This window comes from Stegastes partitus, unplaced genomic scaffold, assembly GCF_000690725.1.
Source record: "Stegastes partitus isolate 25-593 unplaced genomic scaffold, Stegastes_partitus-1.0.2 Scaffold317, whole genome shotgun sequence".
NCBI lineage: Eukaryota > Metazoa > Chordata > Actinopteri > Pomacentridae > Stegastes > Stegastes partitus.
Window position 1 is genome coordinate 465,867 of NW_007578048.1, and position 22,696 is coordinate 488,562.

At 43.1% G+C, this 22,696-nt stretch overlaps 3 protein-coding genes across 11 annotated transcripts in view; 1 reads left to right on the top strand and 2 right to left on the bottom strand.

Annotated features, from left to right (window-relative positions):
- The window catches only part of erap1b (endoplasmic reticulum aminopeptidase 1b), a 36,353-nt gene extending 30,063 nt beyond the window's left edge, over nucleotides 1-6,290 (bottom strand). Inside the window, exons 1-2 of the mRNA XM_008283532.1 lie at nucleotides 5,993-6,290; nucleotides 673-1,190 (exon numbers count right to left, since the gene is read on the bottom strand). Coding sequence (XP_008281754.1) covers nucleotides 673-1,160 — 488 coding nt within the window. The 5' untranslated portion in view covers nucleotides 1,161-1,190; nucleotides 5,993-6,290. The remainder of the gene's footprint in view (nucleotides 1-672; nucleotides 1,191-5,992) is intronic.
- A 385-nt stretch (nucleotides 6,291-6,675) lies between these two features.
- LOC103358529 (N-acetylated-alpha-linked acidic dipeptidase-like protein) lies at nucleotides 6,676-17,798 on the top strand. The gene is given in 20 exon segments (XM_008283533.1): nucleotides 6,676-6,809; nucleotides 6,811-7,062; nucleotides 7,370-7,542; nucleotides 7,626-7,747; nucleotides 10,120-10,239; nucleotides 11,345-11,537; nucleotides 11,673-11,766; nucleotides 11,858-11,962; nucleotides 12,317-12,402; nucleotides 12,483-12,602; nucleotides 12,676-12,761; nucleotides 13,518-13,581; nucleotides 13,824-13,891; nucleotides 13,989-14,080; nucleotides 15,056-15,149; nucleotides 15,496-15,577; nucleotides 15,733-15,906; nucleotides 16,420-16,507; nucleotides 16,596-16,688; nucleotides 17,479-17,798. Coding segments are annotated over 20 exon segments (2,418 nt in total). The 3' UTR covers nucleotides 17,657-17,798.
- A 2,635-nt stretch (nucleotides 17,799-20,433) lies between these two features.
- atosb (atos homolog b) overlaps nucleotides 20,434-22,696 on the bottom strand; it is a 47,775-nt gene continuing 45,512 nt past the window's right edge. For all 9 annotated transcript variants that reach the window (XM_008283540.1, XM_008283542.1, XM_008283536.1 and 6 more), the window contains 3 exons: nucleotides 22,502-22,570; nucleotides 22,098-22,303; nucleotides 20,434-21,847 (listed from right to left, as the gene is read on the bottom strand). In XM_008283540.1, coding sequence (XP_008281762.1) covers nucleotides 21,694-21,847; nucleotides 22,098-22,303; nucleotides 22,502-22,570 — 429 coding nt within the window. In that variant the 3' untranslated portion in view covers nucleotides 20,434-21,693. The remainder of the gene's footprint in view (nucleotides 21,848-22,097; nucleotides 22,304-22,501; nucleotides 22,571-22,696) is intronic.

The window sequence follows — 22,696 nt, forward strand, 5'->3', positions numbered from 1 at the left end:
CTCCACGAGCAAAAGTGGCTTCAAACTGCGTCGATGCCAGAACCCTGAGAATGGATTTGAACCATGAATAAAAGTGAATTAAAGCTGCTATATTTAGCTTATTGAAGCATCAGTTTAATGGTAATAAATCTGCTGATATTGCTACAAATGTAACTTTTCTTGTCTTATTAACTTTTACCAGTGGTACTGCTAATTGCAAATGAAAGGTCCCATGTTATACCAAGTTAATATAGTCTCTCATATGTCCCTAGAAAGACAAGAATAGAGCATTTTCTCATATTTTGAGGGTCCCCTAGACACACTGGGACACATAATTATGTTTAATAAAAACTATTCAAAGCTGTATTTTGCATAATACGACCCCTTTAGGACTACTTTTCCCATCAATGTCTTACTTTCTGTTGCAAAAAAGAGAATAGTTGTTATTAGTTATTGATTTTGTATTCTCTGTTCACACCTAAGTTATTATTCTGAAAGATCTTATTTAATTCCACAATCTGTGTTTGCCAGACAAACACAGATTAAACAGAAACAGCACTTCAGCCTGAATCTTGTGATATCTGATCAAATGTAGCTGGAAAAGGCCACAAATCGTGTCACTGATTTACTGCATTTACCTAAATGATGGTAAAATACATACATTTAAAAAGCGTAGAAGTCTGATGTTCTTACCGGACTTCCCCGCTGCTGGTGCGGTAGCTGCTCTTGTAGAAACCATGGAAGCTGTCCGACAAGTTGGCAGCGAACCCCAGCTGAACTTCGTACTTCCTGCCTTTGGTCAGCACCGAGTCTGACAGCAGGGCCAGCTGATGGAAGCGAGGATACTCCAGGACCTGAAGGGGCTTCACTCCTTCGGGCGCCAGCAGCAGCGCGCCGGATATCTGTAAATGCTTGGAGTGGAGGATCACGGTGCTGGTGTCTTCATGGACGTCCAGCTCAATGCGAACAACGCCGCTGAAGTCCAGGGAGGTCAGGTTGGGGTGGAGGTTCAGGTCGTAGTGGAGGGGCGAGACGGTTTTGGGAAGCCTCATGCGATCCCAGGGGAAGGGCTGCCCGTTGGTGGCTATGGGAGCCTCTTTGGCTTGGTTCTGATTCGGGAGCTGTGCTCCAAGTGAGGGAGGAACGGAGACCAAGAGCAGCAGCAGGAGAGGAACCAACATGGTGACGGTGAAAACAGGAAATCCTCCCACCTGAAATATAAAAAACACATTTAAGTTTAGCAGTAATTATAGTCGACCTGTCCAGGGTTTGATCCAGCCGGGATAGGCTCCAGCCCCCCGTGACCCCAGTGAGGATTAAGGTGTAGAGATAATGGATGGATTAATTGTAGTGTCCAGAGGTTCAGGGGTATCAGTCTGTTTCACCAGCTCATCCAGATTCTCTCACGCTGAACAAACAAATCCAGTGTCGCCTTTTTGTCTTTGACTTTCTTCAACAGCTGCAGCGTCACACTGCACCAAGATCAATATGATCTCCACATTAATGAGCAGTTCACACACATGGCACAGCAGAGGACTTCACTCACAGTCAGCTCAATAATATGAACTCCTGAGTGGTCACTCGTGTAGCCTCAGTACCTTAAATCCTTTTCTACAGGCTGAGCTGCAGCAAAGATTTCTACAGTGGAATAATGAGGCTGAGCTCAGGTTGAACTCAGCTCCACCACAGCTGTACATGTTAAGTTTCAGGAAACGAAGAGTTGTAATGGATTAGTGGCATGACTGCAAACATGAACTGATCACATCACTTAAGCATTACATACAGCCTACTTTCATTTTTAGCTTTCGTAGGAATGTTAAAAAGCACAATTAAATCAAAAATGAGAGTGCTCATGATGTTCCACGGTGGTGACTGTCTATAGACTGCTCAAAAAAGTTTGACTTAAATCGTTGATATACACCGTTTGATTTATTGAGAACAGAATGAAGTACGAATGGGCCGTGGAAACCAAAACCAGTCACCTACTGATGTAGATCAGGGGTCTCAAACTCGCGGCCAGCGGGACGATATTTTGTGGCCTCCCTACTTGATATCAAAGTTTATAGTGAGTGCGACCCCAGCGTTGGGGGTCTCGACTGCTTTCTCTCTCAAACCAAATGTGGCTCAGCTGTGATAGAAGAAACGCTGCCAGGACTCTGGCAGCAAGGAGTAGGTCAGGGAAGCCCATGTTCTGAAGAACCGTTCATGTTCTGAATTATTATTCATAAAGATTGATCAGTTGTACATTTTTGTGGAATACTTGATGCGGCCCAGCTTCACCCAGACCTCCACCCAGGTAGGGTGAGTTTGAGAGCCCTGGTGTAGATAGTTTGACATAATCTGAGAATTCTGACTCACCAATTTAGTTTGTTTTAGTTTGAAAATGACTCGTACAAACCCGCAGCATCTCTTTGCAGTAACAGAGCCGGACAATGAACAGATGACAGCGTGTAAAGTTTTAACTGGAACTACTTCCTACTGAGGAAATGGTTTTTATTTCTACTGTCCGTAGTCTAGTCAGTGACCTGATCTCACTGGATAAGGATCCCCTCCTCACAAACCCCATTCTAACCTCTGGCAGTGTTCCACTGTAAATATTTTACAGCTAACTTGACAGTTAATCAAACTTCTGCCATGCAGACACGCTTCATGCAAACAGCCGAGGAAATGCAACGCTTTCGACTTCACACAAAGATCCATTCATTCATTCTCACGATTCACAATCAGCAGGACTCATACATCACCAAAACCGAGGAGCTAAATCATCTGTTATCTCACATTCTTAATCTGAATCAACTGTGTGAAATATTTGTTCTGTAAAATGTTAAAGTTACCTCGTCGTCTTCTGCGCGCAGCTTCAGTCAGTCAGAAGTGAAAGTGAAACTGATGGAGGAGGAATTGCATGCTGGGAGAAACCAGAGGACAGCACACTGAGCTGGACACATCATTTAAAGTGTGTCACCTGCAGCTCAGGTGGCAGGACGCTAAATTCCAGGTGACAGTCTTGATTTCAGCTCGTCTGCTGCAGGTCTGCAGCTCAAACCTGCACAACAGAGAAAACATGAAGAGTTCAGCAGCAACAGGTTCTGCAGAGTCACTGGGTCATGCACGGTGCTGGAGAAAAATGCACAAAAGCAAGACTGAGTGAATTAAGAAGGAAGCGAGGAAAGAAACAGGAAGTTCCGTGTTGTTGTGGTGCGCAGTGACATGTTTCACCACTAGAGGGCGCCACCGCTTTGAATAATTCTGGTTCCTGGTTGTTTTCTGTTCCCCCCTCACATCAATACATTTACAGAACTTTCTAAGATGAATTAATATAATCAAAATTAAACTGAACACACAAGAATTTACTGCAAATTAATAGACAGTCAACTGTCCCATTGTGAATATGTAGAGGAAACCAGGGAGAGACGCCCACCTCAGGAACTGATGTGAACAAATTTAGAAATCTAGAGCAAAATTAAACCATACCAGCCCACAGCTTTTACTATAATAAAACAAACGTGAGATCTTTTAAAGGGTAGTCTCCCCTGGGTCATGCAGTCCCTGATAGAAAAGCAATGAGACGAATCATTACTGAAAATGTGTGGATATACGCATCAGTAGGCTAAAATAAGACTGGAATAAAAAAAAAGTAGGAAGTAATGTTGGATATGATACTGAAGTAAAAAAGTAATTTTACACATGGTAATGAAATACGGTACATGAAACTGAAACATCACACATGATAATAAAAAAAAAAACTGCAAATGAAATTGAAATATATTCAATTCAATTATTATTTTTTTATTAATATAGCACCAATTCACGACATGTGTCATATCGTGGCAGAAGCAAAGCTGCCTTATGGATTCTCTGTGAGCAAGAAGTGGTGGGAAGGAACCAAAAAAAAAAGAAAAAACCTTTAACGGGGAGTAAAAATAAAAACCTCAAAGGTTCAGTGAAGGCGGCCATCTGCCTCCACTGGTCGGGGTGAGAGTAAGAATGAGGGGGCAGGAGATGGCAAGATAATGTCTGATAATTACCGTAATTTTCAGACTATTGAGGCACCTGAATATAAGCCGCACCCACTCAGTTTAAAAAGAAAACCAGTCTTGTACATATACAGGCCGTACTTGTCTATCAGCTGCAGGTGTCCACGTTGGAACACTTCCTGTAACACGGCTGGTTAAGGAAATAAAACTCCAGCAGCTACCAGGAAAAGTCACTGATCGCTATCTTCATCTTCCTCCTGCACTAAAACCACTAAAGTCGTCTTCTTCAGTGTCTTCAGGAGCTGAACAGCCTCAGAATCACTTCGTCACTTCCTCAGTCTCTCTGTTGTTGTCGCTCTCAGCGTCACTTTTCAAGGCAAAAAAAAAATCGTAAAAATCCATAAATTAGCCGCATCATTGTTTAAGCTGCAGTGTTCAAAGCTTGTCTCATAGTCCAGACATTACGGTAGACATTGCAAAGATAAAATGGAAAAGAGTGTCTTGAAATGTGACCATCTGGTTTCATGGATATATTATTATTATTAGAGTGAAACCTTTTTTAATTCAGTAAAATAAAACTTGGAAGAGGTACCATCATGGCTACAGCTGTGGATCCAACTGAAGAGGCCAGAAAACCGACATTTAGAGTTGAACAGGGTGTTTATTTAACATGTCAAGAAAATGGGAGCTATAGAGCTCAGATAGGCTGGATGGGGAACCATCAGGGCATCTACAGAGCTGCAGCAGGTTCAGAAGCTGGATCTGAATCATCCGTGGAGCTGCAGTCGCAGAGGAAACAGTTAATCAGAGTTAATCAAAGCAGAACTGCTGACTGAACAGCAGAAGGACCGATAATGGATGGAAGGTGACTGACTGCATGAGAGAGTCTGTTCTGGCAGAGCTCAGCATTTGAAGCGGGCTTGATGATCCGGATGAACTGCAGCTGCTGAAGCTCTGTTCAGGCTGCAGAGAACCTGCATCCGCCGCTGCAGTAAAACACACAAATACACAGAACAGAGTGGCTGCAGGCGATGGAGGCTGAGAGCGTGACAGGATCAGGTTAGGATGGGTCCAAGTGACAAAGAAAGTCTGAATAAATCCAAAACACACATGCAAGAAAAAGAGAGTTTTGTTTTTCATATCAANGAGACGGTTTTGGGAAGCCTCATGCGGTCCCAGGGGAAGGGCTGCCCGTTGGTGGCTATGGGAGGCTCTTTGGCTTGGTTCTGATTCGGGAGCTGAGCCCCAAGTGAGGGGACGGGGACCAAGAGCAGCAGCAGGAGAGGAGCCAACATGGTGACGGTGAAAACAGGAAATCCTCTCACCTGAAATATAAAAACACATTTAGGTTTAGCAGTAATTGTACTGTTCAGAGGTTCAGGGGTGTCAGTCTGTTTCACCAGCTCATCCAGATTCTCTCTCACGCTGAACAAACAAATCCAGTGTCGCCTTTTTGTCTTTGACTTCCTTCAACAGCTGCAGCATCACATTGCAGCAAGATCAATATGATCTCCACATTAATGTGCAGTTTACACACATGGCACAGCAGAGGACTTCACTGACAGTCAGCTCAATAATATGAAACTCCTGAGTGGTCACTCGTGTAGCCTCAGTACCTTAAATCATTTTCTACAGGCTGAGCTGCAGCAAAGATTTCTACAGTGGAATAATTTCTTCTGAGGAAATGGTTTTTATTTCTACTGTCAGCAGTAAAGTCAGTGACCTGATCTCACTGGATAAGGATCCCCTCCTCACAAACCTCATTCTAACCTCTGGCAGTGTTCCACTGTAAATATTTTACAGCTAACTTGACAGTTAATCAAATTTCTGCCATGCAGACACGCTTTATGGACATGACAGTGCAGGAACATGACCGAGGAAATGCAACGCTTTCGATTTCAAACATTCATTCATTCTCACGATTCACAACAGCAGGACTCATACATCACCAAAACCGATGAGTTAAATCATCTGTTGTCTCACATTCTTAATATGAATCAACTGTGTGAAATATTTGTTCTGTAAAATGTTAAAGTTACCTCGTCGTCTTCTGCTTCAGCGTCCGTCAGTCAGAAGTGAAAGTGAAACTGGTGGAGGAGGAATTGCATGCTGGGAGAAACCAGAGGACAGCAGACTGAGCTGGGCACATCATTTAAAGTGTATCACCTGCAGCTCAGGTGGCAGGACGCTAAATTCCAGGTGAGAGTCTTGATTTCAGCTCGTCTGCTGCAGGTCTGCAGCTCAAACCTGCACAACAGAGAAAACATGAAGAGTTCAGCAGAAACAGGTTCTGCAGAGTCACTGGGTCATGCACGGTGCTGTAAAGAAATGCACAAAAGCAAGACTGACTGAATTAAGAAGGAAGCGAGGAGACAAACAGGAAGTCTCGTGTTGTTATGGTGCGCAGTGACATGTTTCACCACTAGAGGGCGCCACCGCTTTGAATAACGACGGTTCCTGGTTGTTGTGGGNTTTAAGTGATTATATATCCCTAAACTGGCAGAAGAATAGCTTTTAGCCATAAATTCAGCTTAATGGATCCATGCAATCGTTAAATATGTCGGTTCTTTTATAAACCAGAAAATCACTTCAGATCATAAGTTTGCTGGAGAAACGACAAAGTTTCCAACAAACATTTGTGTGAATGCTAAAAATAAATGGATGTTGGGCGCCCTCACCGTCGTGCTCAGAGGGATAAAGTCCATCCTGTCTACAAACATTAATGAGTAAACTTTACAATGACTTGGTCGTGGGGGAGTTAACTTCAGCAGATGCACTGGTGCTGCGTTTGGGAATCAGATGCAGCAGTTTTCATTTGCATATCTCTGGATTTATAAACAGGCCCAAGAAGCTCCTGATCTCTGTCAGGCTGAAGGTTCAGGCTTAAAGAGGAGCTGGTTTTAGGGATAAGAATGATCAAAAAGGCTCTGATTGGGATTCTGTGCAGCGCCGTCGTACTGGCCGTAGGCATCCTAATCGGTCACTATGGTATCAGCAGCGGCAGCTCGGCGCCGTCCTGGATGCAGAACGTGACGAAGGATGTGGATGAAAGCTTCATCGAGAAGTTCTTGTCTGAGGTGGACACCGTCCATATTCAGGAAAACCTGCGGTAAGCTGATAAATGATCAAGTTTAGATGCTTTTTATTTGTTACGAATGTGAGAAGAATAAATTTAACTTCAGTTTTCAAAGTGAGAGCCGAGATACTCAGTTTGTTCACATTGAAGCATCTCAGTCTAACTTAACTGAAGCACTTCTTCCAAGGCTAACAGGAATCATTTCATAGATATTTGTAGAGTTTCTTAAAAAGCAGATGGTCGTGAAAGCTTGTGCCGTTCTCAAGCACTGCTGTGGATTTTAGACAATCGCCTCCACATGACTGAATCAAACTCTCCTTCATCCTGCTCTTCTCCACAGCGAGCTGACCGATATGCCCCACATGGCCACCACAGCTGGAGATGAGAAGACAGTGCAGGTGATGCTGAAGAGATGGCAGGACCCTGGCTACGGTCTGGACGACGCCTGGAGAGAGGAGTACGACGTGTACCTGTCCTTCCCCAATGCCAACAAACCCAATAAGGTCACTGTAGGTGAGTTGAGCTGTTGACTGAGCCGCCGGTGACCCAGAGAGATTCGTGTATTTACCAGCAGAACTGTGGGTTGTTAATTTCAGTGAACGCCGAAGCCGCCGTGCTGCACTCCATCAGAGAGAAGGAGAAAGCTTACACCGACGACCAGAAGGATCCCGACGTGGTCCAACCGTACGCCGCATACTCGCCTCCAGGAAACGTGAAGGTAGAAACCTGCACCGCTCTGAATCCTGAACACTACATTTAGTTGGTAAATATGTTAGTCGTCAAACAGAAAAGTCAGAAAAGTGTTGATTCACTCTGTATCTAGTAGCTTCTTTATCTTTGCTAACCAACCAGAGTCTTTCCATTTAGTGCACGATGGAAGAAAAACATCACAAATGATAAAAACACCCATATAACTTTATACGTACACGGCAATATAGCATCACAAAAAACACTTTATTGCAGGTCTGTGCAACGATCTGTCTCCAGGTTTATGGGATACGGGCTTAAAGGATTTATCATTTCTGAGAAGTAATTGCAGAAACTATAAAAAAATCACATGATGGTCACATTTGCTGTCTCGGTGACAAACAAAATGATCGTGTTTTACTGCTCTAACCTTTGAAGCCCCATTCCTAAACCTCTTGGATCTTCTGATAAGGAACATTTTGTCTGTTGCTCACCGTGAATGTGAGCTCATTGGAACAGAGCGAGGCGTGGGTTCGACCCTCGCAGGGACTTGAAGAACTAATTTAATCCTCAAGCATCAATTTACAACAGCTACAGAATATATTAATATTATTTTATGACTTATTTCTTTTGTACTTCTTTTTTACATCAATCCTGATAAATATTTACCAAATGTTCATTTATTTTCAAATCAATTCAAATAACTTTATTCATCCAATTCAAAAGCACACTGAGGAGTTCGATATAAAAGAGGGAAAAAAATAAACCCAAACACATAAAAACACAATAAACCACATCATAAATATCATCATAAACCTGCAGCGCATTTGTGGAAAAGGTCAGCAACTCCATGAAGAGAGCAACACTTCATACACCAGTTGAAATAATACCTTTTTCTTTTTCTTTTTTTAATATAAATATAATATATAAATCTGGGATGTGTCAGTAATCATCACCAACACGATTTCTTATTGTTTTTTATGTCAGATTTTTCCTTGTGGGGACCTTAAAGACGAAAATGTCCTCATCAAGAAACTGCCTTTAAAATATTATATGTTTTATTATTTTATACTTCCAGCAGGTCATTTTTTAAACCACTGTTGGTCCTGATGAGAAGAATTTTTTCAGGATTTTAACCTTTCATACGTCAGTTTGTCGACATTAATGGAAAAAACAAGGCCACAGAAAATGAAATATTTTCTATATAATAAGTTCTAAGTGATCTTTTTTTAATTTCTTTTAATAATCACAGCCTGGAACGTGTCATTGATGAACAACAAAAGTGTGTATGCAGTGTAAGGTTTAAAAACAAACACGACAAACTCACACTCAGGACCTTGAAGACTAAACGTCCTCGTAAAAAAACACCATAAAAAACATGATAACATTATTTTTACTGACTAATCTTTTTAAACCACCATCAGTCAAGATCATAATAACCACATATTTATTCATTTTCAGGTTTTTATCCCAGTTTGTTTACATCATGTCATTGTTGTTTTCTTATTAAAAAACATTTTATTATTATCTATACAATATGTGCGAATAAAAAAACATTTCTTTTAGATGATGACAGTCTGGAATGTGTCAGTGGTCAGAACCAACACTGATCATAATGCATTGTTATTACTATTTTTATTATTTTATTTTTTATGTTCGGAGCCTGAAGGAACAATAACGTCTCCATCAAACAACCTGCCAGAAAATGTTCTGCATTAAAGAATAAAGTGGCACAAAAAAAGGGAAAAAAAGTGGAAAATGCTTTAGTTTACATCTGTCTATACAATAAAGGGAAATGTAATTAAAAATTTGAGGGACAGAAACATTGAGAAAGCTCCAGATGCAGCGTTTATCCAAACCTCAAACCTCCAAAACTTCTTTATTCGACACATCACGGCCACAAACGTGCTGCAGCTGCATCTGGACAAACTTGGAAACGCTCCCAGATGTGATAGAAATGTATGAAAAGGATTCATGTTGAAGGAAAACAAGGCTAAAAAAAATGACAGTATGTGGACACAATCAGCAAATAAAACAAAGAATCAAATGATAAAAAACAGATTTGATTTTCCTGCTGCTGGTTTAATGGTCTCACAATCATCTATTTCCTAGCAGATGTACCGTCGTTAAAGCTGAAGCCTTATCGAGAGCTGATAACATTGCAAGTTATTTTGTAGACTGAGTTACTAAACCAGCAACAGACAATCTGTTAAGGCCCAAAATGGCCGTAATAAAGCTGAAATGAACGAGGGGGCTGTGATAAGGCATCAAATAAAGACACATCCAGCATCATAAATTGGAGCAGAGCCACGATTTAAATGTCATAAAGTAATCAAGCCGCACAGTTTTGGCATCAGGTCTCTGGGTTATAGTTTGATTGTTGATCCTTCTGCTGGTTTTCAGGGACGACTGGTTTACGCCAATCAGGGGAAACCGAGCGACTACGAACATCTGAACCAGACGCTGGACCTCAGAGGAACCATCGCCATCACCAGATATGGAGGAGCAGGAAGGGGAGCTAAAGTGAGTCGCATTGTTTAGCTCCTGACTTCTCGACTATTATGCCAGTTTGCATTTTGAGCGTTTTGGCGAGTGCAGTCAATATACTCACATCTAATCTTTTAATTCCACTTTTTTATGGAGACAGTGAAGGGTGTGGAGGACAAACATGCAGCATCTTCATTATTTTATGGTCCAACAAAGCGAAGCCAAGTCGTCCTTCACAATTTTAAAATGAGATTGTGCATGTGAAGCGACGCCCCCATGAGGACACTCAGGAAATAACCACGAGCTGAGTGACATAGTTCTGCTGAAAGAGAGTTTTACAATCTTTTATTATGATCATTGACCCAGTTGCTCTTTACACAAGTTGCAGAAATCATTAATCTGCACCGTGTAAGTACAACATGTACCTACAGTTTTGTTTTTTAACCTTATATTAGCAACAGGTTGTTTTTTTCTACCCAACATAATCCCCAGATGAGTGAACACTGACCAATAACAGTTTAGTCAGTAACATCTCAACAACAAAATTGGCATTTATGGCAAAGAGGCAAGGATTTAGATTCATTAAATAATATAAATAAACTGTGATACTGTATGTTTTAAAACCCCTCAAGTTTAACCCTTAAACAGAAACATTGCCACGCCCATCCTGGCCATACAGGCGCATCTCATATAATTAGAATATTGTGGAAAAATGTTTTTCATCAGCTCAAAGTGAAAATTATAGATATTCTAGACTCATTACACATAAACATGAACATGCTTTTTAGAGTTTTGCACCATAAATCCTTTTTAAAATGGATCTTTGTTGACCTTTTGAAACACTCTACCATTTGGAGATTACTTTTGGGGGATTTCATGAGCTGTAACATCAAAGTTAAAACAAATAAAGGCTTTGAAATATCTACAAGATTCACTTTGAGCAATGACTGACGAGAGATATTGAACTTTTCCCACCATATTCTAACTATGTAAGAAACACCTGCAGCAGTACTAACCATCCTTGTGCCACATGTGGTGGTTGAATAATGGTTCTACTGATGTGTTTCCTGGTTTAAATGCATTTCATACTGAGCTGATTGAAACATGCAAACACTGAATTGTTTTCCTGTGCCCCATCCAGGCCATCAACGCGGCACCCTACGGCGTCGTCGGTGTGCTCGTCTACACCGACCCGCTGGACATCAACGACGGCCTCATGTCAGACGCCAGCGAGACGTATCCTCACTCGTGGTACATGCCGCCCTCTGGTGTGGAGAGAGGCTCCTTTAACAGAGACTTTGGAGACCTGCTCACGCCTTACCTGGCTGCCAAAGGTAACCAGTGACTCAATGTGGCTGCACTTTGGCTCCAACACAGCCGTGACACTTCTGGTCAAGTCACTGTTAGCTATTTGATCTCAGCACCTAACTGTTGTGTGAATTTGTTGAGAATAATCACGTGTTTTGCAGAGGACACCTACAGAATCTCACCAGAGGACATCACAGGGATCCCCCCCATTCCAACCCAACCAATCGGATTTGAGGATGCCTACGTATTAATCTGGTCGGTGATGAGACAAATCTGATGATAAAATAGCTCAAAATGGTTGCTTTTAGTTTTAATCCAACTTCTTTCCTTTTTTAATGTATTCCAGTGCGCTGGGTGGAGACGCAGCTCCCAGTACGTGGCAGGGAGCCTTCAACTGTACCTACAATGTGGGTGGTCCAGGGTTCAGCTCAGCGTCTGCCTTCAACAACAGGTAACAAGTTACTCAGAAGCAGCTTTTTCATTTCTACAAACCACAGAATGTTGTTTTTTCCTTTAACTGTTACCTGTTTTCTCTTTATTCACTGTATTTGGATGCTTTCAAACCTCCACGTCACTGCTTTTCCCAGTGATTCCAATAAATAAATAAAATCTAGATTATGAAGTGAAAATGAAATTGCAAGTCAGTCAGATTATTTTTCTTCTCTTTACAATGAAATATCAGACCTTTTACATCTGATCAGATTGTTCTAAAAGCGTCCTGTTGGAGGCGCAGCAGCAGCATTGCAGAGGAGAGTCCTTCATGCTGCTCTTCCTGGTTGCTTCTGAATGAAAACCTCTTTTTCAGTGATGTGAAAATGGACATCTACAACTACGGAGAGGTGAAGAAATCCGCCAACGTGATGGGAGTTATCAAAGGGAGCGTCGAGCCAGGTGAGACTAATGACTGAGCCGAAACCAGCGACTCGGTATCGACTGTTTTCTGATCATTCTGCTCCGTGTGTTGTCCACAGACAGGTATGTGATCTATGGAAACCACAGGGACAGCTGGGTTCACGGCGCCATCGACCCGAGCAGCGGGACGTCCGTCATGCTGGAGCTGACCAGAGTTCTGGGCAGGATGGTCAAAGAAGGTGAGGAGGCTCAAAGCTGGAGTGAATATGAGCTCCTTCACAGGGAGTTAATCTCTGTGTCTCTCTATGGCAGGCGTGTGGAGGCCTCGGAGGTCCATCATCTTTGGAAGCTGGGGAGCTGAGGAGTTTGGACTCATTGGGTCTGCAGAATACACAGAGGTGATTTATGATTAAGGGCTGCAGGGTGGTTCAGTGGTTAGCATAGTTGTCTCGCAGCTAGAAGGTCGCCGGTTGGCGTCCCGGTGAGGACACCCAGGATCTTCCTGCGTGGAGTCTCCATGTTCTCCCCGTGCAGCGTGGGTTCTCTCCGGGTTCTCCGGCTTCCTCCCACAGTCCAGAAACATGTTGAGGTTAATTGGTGATTGTAAATTGTCCGTAGGTGTGAATGTGAGTGTGCTTGGTTGTCTGTCTCTAAGTGTAGCCCTGTGATAGACTGGTTACCTGTCCAGGTGAACCTGCCTTCACCCTGAGTCAGCTGGGATAGGCTCCAGCCCCCCATGACCCTAGTGAGGATGAAGGTGTAGAGATGATGGATGTATGGGTACACAAATGTTTAGGCTCATCAGTCTTTTGGAGTTAACCAAATTCAACCAGCGAACTATGATAAGTCATTATAATTTGTTTTTCCTCTACAATCAGTTGTATTTTAAATGACCACCAACTTAATAATTGGAAGCATGAACTAAGGGCTGGAATACTGATCTCAAAGTGGAGATAAATGAAGTTATTAACCTAATTTAATTAATCTACTACAACTTGAATTGTGTTTGAATTCAATGAACTCCAAATCAACAGCTTGAATTTTTATCTTGCGTTAATAAAGAAAGAAATACTTTAAACTGAATCATTTCACTTCGTTATTCAGGTTTAAATGCTGCTTTTACACTCATGACCTTGATCTTGTGTCTCCTTCAGCAATACTTCGCCAAGCTCAGCGAACGCGCCATCGCTTACATAAACGTGGACATAGCCGTCTTTGGTAAGAGGTTTCACTGGACTGTCTACCACAAGTAAATGGAAATGTCTTTAATTCAGTCACACAGCACACAGAGAACAGAATTCATCCAAACTGCAGGTGCAAAACCTTCAAAGATCTTTGGAAGAATTCCACTTTTTGGCCAGTTGAAATTTAAACTAATGTTCTGTACGTACTCAAATAGAAATATTTTGTTAACTGATCGTGCTGCTAATCCAGAAGCGTCCTTTTCTTGCTCCCCTCAGCCAACGCCACCCTCAGAGCTTCAGCCATGCCGTCACTAGAGAGCGTTATCTTCAAGGCTACCAAAGAGGCGAGCGCTTTAAACTCAGTCAATTCCAGTGTTTCTCTCCAGCTTGAATACAAACTACTGTCCAAGAATCCGTCACATCAAAGTGTTTGTTCTGCAGGTCAGCGCGCCCGGAGAGGCCTCCACGTCTGTGTACGACGCCTGGATACGTCATTCAAACAGGACCAGTCCCACCCACGGACTCATTCCCAAGTATGGCTGTCAAGGTTTTCAGCAGAAGATTTCCTCTCATGATTCGTGTCTGTATGCTGTTTTTTAAATGCTAGAAAACGTACCACGACCACAACGAGCAGTCGACACCATGGCTGAGCATTTCCACCTTAAAACTGCAGCGGACCAATGATAGCCTCAGAAACACAGATTCAAACAACCCTGGTTTCATAGCAACCAATTCAGTCAACTGGCAGATTAATTACTCCAGTATTTCAACTTACTCGAGTAGCTTTACAGGGTTTGTACAGAGTCATAGGTGAGCTGGTGTGCTCCAGCTGCAACAACTGGGGAGGGATGCATGAAGGGGGAGGCCTTTAAGATCTGAATCAACAGTATAGAGTTACATCTAAGGCTGCAAGGTGGATCGGTGGTTAGCACCGTCGCCTCGCAGCTACACCCTAGTGAGGATGAAGGTGTAGAGATGATGGATGGATGGATTACTGAGCTGCACCAAGTAGCCGTATCTTTAAGAGTACACGCCGATTTGGACGACAATGTTCACCAGATCAATTTTAAAATCCTGCATGAGTTGAGACGGTGCGGCAGAGGATTGTAAACATTGAGAGAAACTGTCAGAATCAGAGACGAGGCTGCTCTTGATGGGGCAACAAATGATCTTCATCTGGATGTAAACCTAAATGTTCAGTAAAAACATGAACAAATGAGGTTTAATACTCATTTGTAGCGTGTGATCTTAACCTGTTGAGTTATTGAACAGGCAGCACATTGTTTAAAAAAAATAAAAACTGCACATTCTTGCATTTTTAAATCAAATCCTTGTTTTAAAAGCTCAGCTTTGCTAACTATACCTCTGAAACAGGATGTGATTTATGATCTGGGTTGAGCGATGGTTTGCATTAATTATAGCGTGTGTGTCGCCACAGAAGTGACAGATCTGTCTGCTCTCATTAAAATAAAAAACGATGTTTGGTGCTTTCTGTCTTCCTTGGACAGGTTGGGATACCTGACAGGAGCGGGGAGTGACTACGCTGCCTTTGTGCATTACCTGGGAATCAGCTCCATCGACATGTCGTACACATACGACAGGGTAATGAAGCCGTCCTCATTAACTCGCTGTGTGACATGTACACAGCAGAGCACTGCATGCTGTTGACTTCAGAGCTTTTTGTGCTGAATGTAGTCGAGCATTTGCATGGAAAGAAAACATTTTCATGAGAAAGTTAGATGATGATATATGTTAGTTATTGCAGCTGAATGTTTTGGACACAGAAAGCTGCAGAACTAGATCTGAAAAGTGTTGATTTTATTTCTCATTTGAAATAAACTGTCTCCCAATAAATAAAAAAAAAAAAAGAGAAAACAATCCAGAATTTAACTGAACTCATTCAGTCAATCGTGTAATTTTAACCATGTGGGTGTTTTTCCTCACACAGAGTAAAACAAATGCCCGGATTTACCCCGCTTACCACACAGCCTACGACACTTTTGACTACGCTTCAAAATACATCGATCCTGGTAAGAGATGCTGAAGAAATCTTTTTTTTCATATCTAACCTATTATCAGCTTGTTTTTTCCTGCCGTCAGATTTGACAAATGAAAAGGCAGCAGAACATTTTCCTGGGAATTCCTCTTGTCTTTAACATCTCCCACCACTCCCTCTCCCTCTCAGGGTTCGTCGGCCACCAAGCCGTCGCCAGGACGGCAGGAAACATCCTGATCCGATTGGCCGACAGTCTGCTGTTGCCATTTAACTGCAGCGACTACGCAGAGATCCTGGAGGCCTACCTCAACACGGCAGTGAGCCTGTATCAGCAGCAGCTACAAGCTCATAAGATCTCCATCGGTAAGCTCCAGACAGACTGGTGGAGATGTTACGCAAGTAAATGCAATTCTCTAAGTTTTATGTTTCGTGTCAGTTAGAGGGATTAATGTCTCATGTAGGGCATTTATTTATGACCTTCTGCCATCTTGGGTTCAAGTCGTATTTCTTATAGTGTTCGGCTTGAGTATTACCCAGAATGCCTCTTGCAGCAGAGATAGCATCTACAGACAAATTAAAGGAAAAACCAACATAAAGCATCTTAGCGAGGTGTTGGGACACCGTGTGCTACCAGAATAGCACCAAAACTCTTTGGAATTTATTCAGTAAGTCCTGTGTTATCATCCAAAAGAGATCACCTCCATCAAGATAGATATCTAATGACCCTTCTCTCCAGTGGGAACAAGCAGCACCTGAACCATGCCAGCAAAAAGCCCCCCACAACATAACAAAGGATCCCCTCACTGTGCATCAAGGGCTTTTCTTCCAGGATGAAATCTTTACTGTGAGGCTGCAGTGATCTGTATCTTATTCCAGAACCTCTGAAACGTGCAGTGGCCTTGTTCCGCACCAATGCTGAGGACCTGGAAACGGTGATTCGCAATTCAGACCTGGTGAATGAAACGTAGGTGCTCACACGTCCACGTATCAACACTCTGTCATCTCCTTCACACCAGAACATCACACCAGCCGCTCTCTCTCTTTCCTCTCAGGCCGCTGAAGGTCCGACGGATCAACGACCAGCTCATGTTGCTGGATCGAGCTTTCTTGGACCCTCTGGCCTTCCCGGATAAATATGCTTTCAGGTAAGAAGGTGATGTGGCGCGGCCCTGGGGAGTACGAGCTGGTTTCTGGGGCTGCAAGTAGAACAAATGAGGCTGCCGTGTGAAAGAGGGTAAAAGGAACAAGGAGTCAGCAAAGGTCCACTGCTTATTTTTATGTCTTGCAGCATTAATCTGGAGACGCTGTCGTGGCTACACCCACTGTTTTAATGAGGTCCTACGCTGAAAAATCTAGTTTTTAGATTTGTTAACATACACAAAATAAGCAGGCTGAGCATTCCACCTCGATGGCGGTTCTGGGGTTTCATATCTCGTTGTGTGTGCTCCTTGCATACGATGACAATAAAGGAATCTAATCTGATCAAACCAACGGAACCCGTCCTGCCAACTTGTGAGGTGGCTCGTAGGTGAGCTGGTGTGCTCCGGCTGCAGCGAGTGGGAAAAGAGGCGGGGACTTCACAGATCTGCACATGTTAAAGGAAGCATCTAAGCAAAAAAAAGAAAATCTGTGTATGTGACTGTGATATGGTACTTTGATGGGTTTTTACGGGTTTAATCAATAACCAAAGAGGGACTTTGGGCAAAATAGAATAAAGAAGGTCAACAGCAAAATACTACTGCAGGACCTCTTAATGTTATGGAGGCTGGTACATAGAGTCACTAAAGCTTAACAGAAGTTAATATTGGCACAGTATGATAAGAACACAGCAGGACTCGTGTGGCGACTCCTGTTGCATTTAGGTATAAAGGTTAATGACAACTACGTCCTGCTTCACTTCGCGTCTCATATCGTTCTTTAATGTGCGCCACACAGGCACGTTATCTGGACTTCAAGCAGCGCCGGCAAGGCAACTTTCCCGGGTCTGGCTGATGCCTACGCCAAAGCCGAGTTATCAGGAGAAGCCAGCGACTGGGCCAAAGTGCACTACCACCTGTCAGTGGTGAGCCAAGCCATCGAGGGAGCCGCCAACACACTGGCAGAAGTTATATAGAGACGGATCAGGAGCGAGGAACTTCATCAACTCAGGAAATAAGAGACAATAAGCACTGATGCGCCGTGATGAGACTATTTGTGTACGGTACTGCAGCACATAAGGGGAATGGCACATCAATAAAGAAAGATTATAAACAAGATCAGTAATGAATGATGTCTTCTTTCTTTATCGCAACATTCATCTTTTTCATTAAAGCCCTTCATAAGAGATGAACCACAACCGCTGATACAGTTCACTGATGAGCCTCGGTGGAGGATTCTGCCACAGAATCATGTGCAATGAAACACAACACTGGCTGTGATTTTCTTTGGAAAATCAATGACTAATCCTTTGATCCTGATCAAGGAGTTTGTACCTCATCATTATTTACACATTTCTAAGCTCAGACGATCAATGACGGAGGACGAGACAAGAACAGGACACCGAGCAGTTACACCTCTGAGCCGCCACCGATGAGGAAAGGTTCTGCAGAGACGCCGAAGGAGGACGGCGCAGCGTAAATTTACCGGGTTTATGATCCAAAAAATAATGGATAGAGGCCGTCATCCACTGCAGTTATTGGACTATATGATGGTACTCAGAGGGATGGAAAGATAGAAAGATTGGTGCAAAGGTTTGTTGGATGAATGCCTACTTACAACATGTGTCCTGCCAAAGATATCTGGCAGCCGGTACCAGCTAACCTGGAAGTGTTTAAAGAAACACGAAGCGACTATGTGACCTCCACAGAGGCCAAATCGTTTGAACACACTGCAGATGCAAAAGCAAAAAAAAAAAAGAGCTGAATAATTTTGTCAGTCGGTGGTTCAGTCTGGATTATGACAAACAAATTCTAAGCAAATCCTCATGCCTGCTGAAGGCCTAAAGGTGAAGTCACAGCGCTGCTTCCTGCCACCAGGGGTCAGAAAACGCTTTGAGAGCAAGTCAGTCACACCAGAAGTGACAGTAGAAGCTGCCAACTCTGTCAAACCAGCCATCTGGGGAGGGAAGTTTCATAGATTTAAATAATGCTTCCAACAATCTTCCTCAACCTAAATAATAATCTTGCACAACGCAAAGCTGTGAAGAAAGAGTAAAAGATCTCAGAGAGGAAGTTGGAAAGAAGCAGCAGCATTAAAACAAACTGCCCTTTTGTGACTACACAGGTTCTCCTCCCTAACCGTCTTTCCCATCCAGGCTCTCTGGGGGACTTCTGGTTTAGTCAAGGCCCCCTCCACTCTGGTTAGAGTTTACGGCGTCGGTCACACCCATCCGAGCCCTTGGAGCTGCTGCAGGAGCTCAGGAACCGCACTGGTGTGTAAATGAGTAACTGCTCGTTTGTGTGTCGCTGGATGACGGAGGTGGGTGGGTTCATTTATTTTTAACTGCAATTCCTCCCAAAAAAAACCAAAACGGTTTCTTTTGTTTTTAAATGACAAACTTTGGGTCATATGGAGTCTATTAAGGGTTAAAAGACGGCTTCAGAACGACACGCTGCAGGTGGATCAGTCACACATCCAACACTTTCACTGCCAAAAGCTTTTGTACGGCCACAAAATGTACAATGACCTCATCAGAGGAAGACAGCAAATATTTTTCCGAGCACATATTTTATTTGCAAGTTCTTTGGACATGGTGACCGGTGTGTTCCAGGGATGACTGGCTGTTTGTTGGTCAGATATATTTAGCTGTTCCTCTGTATTTTTAGCAGGGGAACACTTACGAACCATGGATTTTTTTTGTTTTTTGGAATGAGTCTACATTCACACAATTTGACATTAATATCTGCAGATCAGCCAAACGCGGCCCGTTTCGTAGCGACTGAGTGGTTTCAGTGGCGCAGCAGAAACCAGGGAGAAAGCACATTATGGCTTCAAGGGCTCCATAATGCAGGTTTGTAAACAAATTGCAGGAAGGGAAATTGAATTGAATCCGTTTTCTCATGCTTTCCTTTGCGGATCGCGGTCAGCTGCCTCCTTTATTGTGTTATATGTCGTCCTGAGTTTGTGATGAACATCGGCGCTGACATAATACCACAAATTTGCTTTTTATGAAAGCACATGCACACAGAGAGGTCCGGGCCGTTTGTGCAGTGGATAAACAGCTTACGTAATTTTTGATGGAACATTACCTTCTTTGTGAGCTGATTTTGTTATCGGTTATGCTTTTCATTGCAGAAAATTCTCAGATGTTACACAAGGAAATTGAAACATCGCGGCATAAGTCTGCTTCGTCTCGTTAACGGTTTTGGTAAACGTGGATTATAAAAACTGAAGAAGGGGTACGGAGGCCAAGAGGAGATGGGAAGGAGGTTTCTGCCTACGTAAGGTCTTCTTTCCCTTTGAGGCTCTCTTGTAAACACGGTCTGTCAGGGGCTGCTAGTAAACCTAAAGTTTACAGAGTCAGTCAGACGGTGTGTTTAACAGGATTATTGGGGTGGAAATAGATAAGTCTGTCAACAATTAAGTATTTCCTTGACTTAATTGTTCTATTTCAGTTCTATTTCTATTTCAGGTGCTGCTCAGCATCTGGGTTTCAACTGTATTGACTTGAGATCTTGTCTTTGAATTTAGAAAAACTTGATTCCTGACATACGGTGACATATATATAAGGCCAGCAGCTGCAGTGGCACTAAATCTGAGCTGGTAAATGAATGCATCTATTCCTAAAAGCATTTCATTTTGCAGCGTAATTGATTCTTTTGGTGCAGAACAGTCGGGCCTAAACCCAATTCCCTTAACGAGGTCAGTGTCATGTGGTAAAGTTTGCACAAGCGCCAAAAACAACAACAAGCGTAGGCTGTACTCGCCAGTCGCAGAGTTTATTCTTTTAAATATACATAGACTTTATCCCCCCCCTCCCCATATTAAATACCCCACCACCCTGCCCTCCCTCGTCGTCCCTCCCTCCTCCCATTTCTTCCCTCACTCAATTCTCTGCTTTCTTTGTTTCGCCCTCCGGAGAGAAAGCTTGTCCGGCTGAAAAACACACTCTACTTTGTGCAGCATATTGCTTATTAAGACATTTGCGAAAAAACATAAATTAAAAATACTACAGCTTGTCTTTTTTCTTTTTTTTTTTTCCTCCAATTTCTGCTCCGACATCAGTTTGTTCCGAACAGAATCTTTAAAAAAAAAAAAAAAAAGAAAAAGATTATTTAAAAAAAAAAGAGAGAAAACAGCACAGTGTCCCTCAGTCTGGCTACATAGAATGAACTGGATTCCCATGTTTTCACTACACAGTGGTCTGTACCGTGGAGGGTGAAATGGTTCAAAGGAGAAATTTGTTCCTCAACAGATGTCCTGAGTTTGGTCGAATCGTGTGGGCTTCTACGTGATATGATGAGACATCCAGCCGAGTTGACTGACTGTACTTCAGTCGTCGCTTTCACTAGTGTTTGCGTCTCTGCTCGTCTGAAGCGCATCCCGCAGTCGGGGGCGACGCGCTTAATATTTGTGGCGTTTAATCAAATTCAAAGTTGCGGGGTTACAATTGCTGGTCCGATGAGGCAGTTGGATCTGCAGGCAGAGTGAAGGACAGTGTGATACGGCACTAGAGGAAAATCCAGGTGTTTAAGTCACAAGGCATGCATGTTAACACTGAACTCAGCGAGTCGCCACCAGAAGTGGTTCTGAGTCTTGTCAGTCTGTTTTGGTGTGTGTGTCAGTGTTTGTGCATTTCTTTCTTTGCGCAGACGACGGTGCTGAAAAAGCCCAACTTTTGGCTGCATACATGCCCGACTGCTCCTGCAATAGGATTTCTAACATTGTCAGCGAGCAGACGAATGAAGGAATGCCACGTTTGTTGGATTTACATTTCATATCTGAATTATTAATGGAGGATGAATGCATTAAAAAGGAGGGCTTGTGCAGCGACCGACTCTGCATCGTGTGTGCACGTGTGTCTCGTGTGCTTGTGGCGTGTCTCATCAAGTCTTATCAAGTTTTGTATCCATCATTCTAGCAGTCTGTCTGTGACCCTCCCTCCTCTTTCGGAAGCACAGGAGGGGCTGCGTTGGCATCGGGGGGGAGGAGAGTGGAAAGGTCGGGCTGGGGTCACACTCGGGGGGAGTATTTGGGGTTTCTTGGCACCTCGGTGAAAGATTTCAGCTCATACGGGATCCCCGTGTCCACTTCGATGGATTTGCGGGAGAATAGCAGCCGGATATCGTTGTGCAAGTAGATTTTCCCAGATTTGGAGCTCTGGAATCTGAGAAAGTCAGAATGAAATAAAAAAAAGGTGTCAGAAAAACAAATTGTATACTTGTGCGCAACAAAAATTTGCAAAGGCATCGTGTACTAGATGAGTAACAACACAACAACATTAAAAACAGACACGCTCACATTCCACTTTAGCTTTTCCAGCTATTACTGATCTTCTGATACTTTTCCACACGTCAACATTCAAGCTAATAAAGCAGCTGTAAAGAGTAAAAGCACAGACGAAATCTCAGGCGTACCTGAGATGTATCAGGTAGCAGAGGATCTTCTTCCTGTCTAGCACTCCGCCCCCTGGAGACGCCTCGCTCTTCCCCTCAACCCCCTCCTCCACCGGCACCAGGAAGATGCGGTGGCGCAGGAAGGTCATGTGATTGACGGGCATATCGCCAAAGTTGTATGTCACCAGGAACATCTTCACCACAGTTTTGTTGGGATTAAATAAGGTCTGAGGAAAGAGATATTTTTCAGCAAGACGACAAACACGTGACCCTTTTTGCAATACGAAGATCACTGCGTCAGATGTTGTGTTTTGTAATTATTTAAACGCTGTGGTAGCAGAGATGAGATAAATAGGAATGTTTTTTAAAAAGTATATGAACAATTTGGTCTTTTTCCTGCACAAAGAATGAAGCGACAGACTCACCACTTGAATGGTCCCTGCTTTGGGTATGCTGTATCCTTTCTTTCCAAGAGGCTCCAGAGATATCACCCCCTGTTGAGGGAGACAGACACTGAATTAATATGTTCAGTCACTGCAATGCTGAAATAACTCTCATTTTAATATCTGAGGTTTTCCACATCAGGACCAGAGTCATCCATCCATTATCTATACCCTCAC